Source organism: Haplochromis burtoni, unplaced genomic scaffold, assembly GCF_018398535.1.
Source record: "Haplochromis burtoni strain Fernald_Lab_line unplaced genomic scaffold, NCSU_Asbu1 Contig_392, whole genome shotgun sequence".
NCBI lineage: Eukaryota > Metazoa > Chordata > Actinopteri > Cichliformes > Cichlidae > Haplochromis > Haplochromis burtoni.
In genome coordinates this window covers 246,764-252,924 of record NW_024582753.1, presented here as the reverse complement: position 1 = coordinate 252,924, position 6,161 = coordinate 246,764, and the positions used below count along the sequence as shown (strand labels likewise).

Below are 6,161 nucleotides of genomic sequence, written 5' to 3'. Positions count from 1 at the left end.
GAGAAACAATTACTTCTGGAGTGTGGAGGAAACCTGGGGGTCCAGAGCAGCAGCAGCAGCAACAGCAGCAGCACTCCACTGCTTTAAAGTACTTTTATTGGATATCAGAGCTGGAGGAGAGTCCAAAGAAAATAGGTCCTATTCATTATTAGAGCCAGCTGTGGCTTTCCACACTGATGACTCATCCATTTTTCTTTCCTCCCTATTCTTTTGCTTTTTTTCACGGTGTGGTAAAGATGGGTGGCAAAAGAGGAGGCGTAAGGATTTCTCTGTTAGAGGACTCTGCCAAGTTGACGCTGAGCCCAGATCCACTGGTGGTTGTTTGTTTGGATTATAAAGGGTATCACAGGCGCAGTTCTGCCTGCTCGATGCTTTACTCAGCCTCAGTCATACGCTCACTGCGCCACGTGGATTCCCTGCACGTTTTATAACCTCTCCTTTCTTTCTTTCTTTCTTTCTTTCTTTCTACTTTCCCCCATCAGTGCCGATCATAAAGACAGAACCCCACGATGAATATGATTCTCTGGGTACCGTGGGGCTCTCCATGCATTCCACTCCTTACTACAGCCAGCCAAGACTCACTCCCATCATGCCTGTGGCTGACCCTGAAGCCTGCCTGGTTGGGGGCTACCCTTCGTGCCCACCTCGCCATGCTGCCATGCCATCGTCACCCCCCAGTTCAAGCCCCACCCTTCATGACCTGTCTCCTGTGGCATTCAGCAAGTGCCTCCCCAACAGCCCCACCCACGCAGCAGCACCACCGGGACCCATGGTAGCGCCCCCTATTCAGGACAACCCTGGCCACCCTAATCTCGCCCACCCATCTTCGCCAGATAACAACTCTTCTCTAGGGTTGCTCCACTCCCAGGGTAGCCCCAACCACCTCAACAGCCCAGGACGCCATAACTACCACCCTATCTATACCAACAGCAGCCCCTCATCTTCCCCAGCGTCCCACCCTTCCACTCCAGTTGGGCCTGCGGAGAGCCCATTCGTTCAGGCCTACAGCCCAGTTGGCTCAGCCCAAGCTGGAGGGAGGTCACCAAGCTTGCTACCTGAGGATGCCAGCCCACCTTCGATGGCCATCACCGTCAAGCAGGAGCCCCAGGAACTGGACCAGATGTACCTAGATGACGGTGAGTTCCTGCAGTGTATGCACATTATCCAGAATAATAACTAAATAAAGTTATACGTTTCTCTTTATGAGATCACTGTCCGTGCCAAAATTGGCTGTTTGTGCAACACATCACATTTATTTAACAGCTTTTTCTTATCTGCAAGCCCTCACGCACGGCCGCACCCTATTGCACCTCAGAGTATTTCCTGAAAAAAATTCTGGCAGCATATTTACGTCAGATTTGTTTAATTTTAGGCCCAGTGGATTTATTTGCTTTTGGTTTTAATGTGCCGGCCAGCTTATGTTGTCCGAATGGCCGCTTGACTTTCAAACGGTAAATTGCCTTGATGGGATTTTGAAACAATCTGTCAAAACATCACAGCACTGGGGTCAGCCGGGGTGCAGCCGAACAAAAACAGTGGCACACGCGTAGCGATCCAAACTGTTGACACAACGACTAATGAAGGAAGCAAAACAATGGGTAGGGGTTTCCTGAGCCGGCCCACCCCCTCCTCATCGCCACCCCCTAATATCTGGGAGGGATGCTGGGACGCAGGAGGCAGAGGCTTTGTTTTCCCGTCATTTCCCCACGGAGTCCACACCATGCAGCTGTCGTCATCAGGGGAGACTGTGGGGTCACCAGTCTCCCACTAGCAATGAAACCAGTCACACCCAAGAGACCATATGGTTGGGTTTATTGCCTCCTGTGTCCATCGCACATTGTGTCTCTAAGGGCAGCAACCTGTTATCTGTGTTAGCAGAAGCTCCACTTGCTGTTATGATATATATCCATAGAGCACATCCCTGGCATCCAGCCAGCTTGACCTGTTAAAATCTGCCTGCAAACTACTAGAGGTGGTGGAGAGGGGAGGGAGGCGCCACCGCATTGAACTCAGGAATATCACCCTTCCTGTGCACCTTTTGTTCAGTAAACTAATGTTGTTGCATGTGTGTGTATGAGCTCATACGCATTCACTCAACAGCTCTGGGAGTACAGGGGTGATAGGCATGAGGGGACCTGGGGAGTTTCGCTGTGGAACTGTAATTGAGTTGAAAAGCAGTTGTCAGCATATCTGTCAGTCTTGATGAGTCCCGTTAGTCATTATCTCATAAACAGACAATACAGACACAGGAGGGATGTCTGCCCCTTATCAGCTCTATAAACTGATTTGAAACTTTCTCTTTCCTCTAAAAAAAACAACAAAAGTAAATAAATCTTTTAGACTTTTTCCTCTTTGAATTCATACAAATCTGGACTGTCTGGAGATGTAAGCTGAATCCTTTCTTGTTGCTTTCAATAATTACAGCAGCAGAAGCGTTCACGTGGGCATTAATTGAATAAAGTAAAACGATAGCTTTATTTTGAGTTTTCTACTACGGTTGCCAAACGGGTCCTTTTACACCAACCGACGTGGCAGTGCTCATCCAAGTAACCTTGTTTCTCTTCCCCGCTACTCCATCCTCTGTCACTTTAGTAAGCGCAGTCTTCCTCCGACCCGGTGGCCAAATGTATTCAGCCTGCGATTATAGCTACATTAGGGACGCACAGGAATGTGTATTGATTGACCAAAGACAGTGAGGCAGCCCCTTGAAAACCTCAGCGTGCTGCCGTTTACATCACCTAACGTCTGTGCAAGCATCTGTGGTAAACTCTTGGAGTCCTGGTAAGTGTGCGGTGGTAACAGCATACTGCCAAGGCATCTGCTGCTCCAAGGCCCGACCCTATCCAAAACCCCTCAAATGAGCCCTGAGCTAAAATAAATAGGATCGGAAGGCAGCTCAACCCGGCGTCTCACTCCCCCGTCTGTACGCATTACAGCCGTGTGTTAGCAAGCTCAATTAAAGAAAGAAGACTAGCAGATGACCTCACCGCGGCAGCGGTGATTTAACATCGGCCATGAAGAAAAAGCATTCCTCCCAAGCAGTTGGGGAGGCCGTGATTTGGAGTCGGCAGGAGCACACTTGATCTTCCCCAAGAGCAGTGCACCTCCCACGCCCTAACACTGAGGCCTCCCGACTCTCATCAGCCAGAGGAAATGTGTCTCTCTGGCTGGGCCCAGGTTTTACACAGCCCCTGAGAAATCACTCAACTTATCAACGGTGAGCTACTGTACCGTAAGGAGCTGGGTTAGCAGGGAGGGGGTCTGAGATGTAAACACCCCTAACTGCCGTAGACACAGTCTCCATTGTAAAGTGCTGAACTCTTCCCTCTGCTGCGATAGAAGCTTTACTAACTTCAGTGTGAGCCATGATGTGATGGTTCTTTTTTGTTTTTTCTGCAATGAGGTTTTATGGGAAGACTCCAGTTGGCAGTCAGATCACCGTTGGAGCTCCCATTTTCACTCAGTGGCATGTTGGCTCTCACCCGCTTACAGCCTCACTTCTCCTACCTGGAATTAAGGCCAAATATCAGCGTGGTTTAGGGAATGGAGGCGAGAAGAGGCTGAAACACCCTTCTGCTAGGCGACTACGCCTTGTTGCATTGTTGACTCACTGTGGTAAACAACTCATAGTGGGGCTCTTGTAAAAGCAAAGATTTCAGACATTTCGTACTTACTCGCAGCCCGCTATCTGTACTTTATGAGCTAGAAAAATGGCAGTCAAATGAGATCAGTGGGTACACAAATAGAATTTTATGAATAACTCGGTCTGAAGGATTACGTTTGTCTTGTTAGCTGAACTAATTAAGCCAAAAAAGAAAAAAAGCTTTAATGACAGCATGTTTTTGTCATATATTTTAAGGCGCACTTCTGGTGACACCGCTTCCTGTGACATATCTTGGTCTACATATGAAAAACACGGGTTACACAAACCTAAGCTACTATTCTGAGACTTATTTTTCTTGCCTTGGAAACCTGTTCCTGCTGTTTATAGGTATTTTGCTGTGGTTGCGAGTAGAGTAAAGTAGAGCAGAGGCGATGTGTTGGCAGTGTGAGGCATTCGGGGCCTATGAGGCTGCTGCCGTGTGTCCTGTCTCATTAGCTGCTGCTGTGATGGGTGATATCATGAAATGTAACTGAATGCAGCACGCAGCAAAGGAACTACTGTTAATCAGAGAGCCAGATTTCTACCACCTGCCTCTCTGGGAAACAGAGAGCCCTTATTCCCTAAAATAAGAAAAACACAGAGTGCAAACCAGCCTCTGCTGATTTCTGACATTTGACATATGTGCTCTGGTTTCCTTGTGTTGCAAGGTAGTTTTTTAGATGGGAGCGTTGGTGGGGGGGGGGAATTGCGATTGTTTCCTCCTCAATTCAAAGCTAGTGTGCTTTTTACTAACTGAAAACAGAATTGTTGTTGATCCTTCTTTCCTCCTTCCTTCGCTGCCCAACTCCCAACCCCCAGCAACAAAAGCGGAATTCTAGCCTTCCCGAGGATCTCTGTCCACCACCAGTGCTTCTGAAGGCAACTCAAAGCATTCTTCATGGAAACTTTTACACATCCTGGCAAGGTGCCCAGACCCCAGGACTCCGCAAAACCCCTAATGATGATTGAGCGTGCGTCCTCACTGCGCTGAAAACATGCTGAGTCGCTAACATTGGAGTGTGCCGCAAGGCTTCATTGGGGTGGGGGGGTGGGGGGGGGTGGGCTGAAGACTGCAAGATTTGGGGGTTGAAGTGCCTAATGGGACTCACTAAAGCAGGGCTACTCCTGTATGTTTAGACAGCATTAGTATAGTATACGTGCGTGCGTGTTTTTTCGCTATTAGTTGGTCGACTCGGCTTAGATGTGGAAGCACTGTAAGTGACATCGTGTGCTTTCACACCACTCCACCTCTGACCCGCTGGCCTTTTGGGAGCAGGTCAAGCTTCAGCTAATAGTATACAGAAAGAAAGGCTGTCTTGTGGTTAAGTGCAATGCCTAGAACATAGTCTCCTTCTACACATAGTGATATTGACGGGTACAAGAAAACGCGTGATGGCTTTTTTATTATTTATGGCCACAAAGAGGATGTGGATATTTTACTGTTATTGTTATTGCTGCCTTCTCATATTAGGAATCCCGTTTTCCTGGCAGCCCTTGACGTGGTGAAGTATAAGTAAAAGTTTGGGCTTGCTGCAGAAGTTTTACAGTCATGGGAAAAATTAATAGGTGGGTGCACTCTTGGCTTGGCCTTTAAGACCATCAAAGCTACGGATCAACAACTACACATCTGGGATCAGCAATAGATTAGCTTCAATTTCTTCTCATTAAGATTAAAAACCATTATTTTTACTCTGTGAATTGAGCAGCTTTGGCTCTTATTGCCCATTATCAGATACTACAGGCCTTACTAAGCACTTTAGAGAATATGCTGTTCGGTAAATATGAAGATCAACTTGTGGTATGAGCTGTGTAAGTGTAAGTAAATGCTTTGCTTGATCCCATGAGCTTGTTAATTGTAGTTATTTTCATAGCACTGGAAAAGATGATAGCATGCTGGTGATAAAAAATAAAAAATAATAGTAATACTACTACTAATAATAATCTTTAGACCCTGTCGCAGCACACAGCTGGATACATGAAGTAATTCTCATAAAGCACATAACAGTGTGGTTAAACATGCTGATTTACAATCTGATGTGTAGGAGTTAAAAGGGAGGTACATTAATGGGACCCAGGGAATTCAGTGGTGTCCTTGCTGAAGAAAAATACATTTGCACTTGAGTGGAAGTCCTCTAGATTACCTTAGCTCTGTTTCCTTTTACATCTCTTTTATGTCTGTCCCGCTGGCTGAACATAAGAGCATGTAGATTCCTGGTTGTGATCATAATAGATTTTTTGTAACACATTTTGAAACCCACTCAATTACAGACCCTATTGCCCAAGATTGCTCGCAGTTTAGCAAATGATTGGATCCAAGTGGTTACATATGACAGTGGCAATGGGGTTACCTTATTTGTGCTTTGATTTTAAGCTCTTTGTAAATCCATTGGGAATATTATTATAGTTCTGATAGATGCAGTAAGACGAATCTGTACGAATTCGATCCATTTATTACCGCAACAGGTTGGCTTTAATGTCTGTGTGTGTGTGTGTGTGTGTGTGTGTGTGTGTGTGTGTG

At 46.6% G+C, this 6,161-nt stretch overlaps 1 protein-coding gene across 2 annotated transcripts in view; it reads left to right on the top strand.

Moving 5' to 3' along the window:
• LOC102288951 (nuclear factor of activated T-cells, cytoplasmic 1) overlaps positions 1-6,161 on the top strand; it is a 61,080-nt gene that overhangs the window by 40,853 nt on the left and 14,066 nt on the right. For both annotated transcript variants that reach the window (XM_005944150.3, XM_042212747.1), the window contains exon 9: positions 483-1,136. In XM_005944150.3, the coding sequence (XP_005944212.1) occupies positions 483-1,136 (654 nt within the window). The remainder of the gene's footprint in view (positions 1-482; positions 1,137-6,161) is intronic.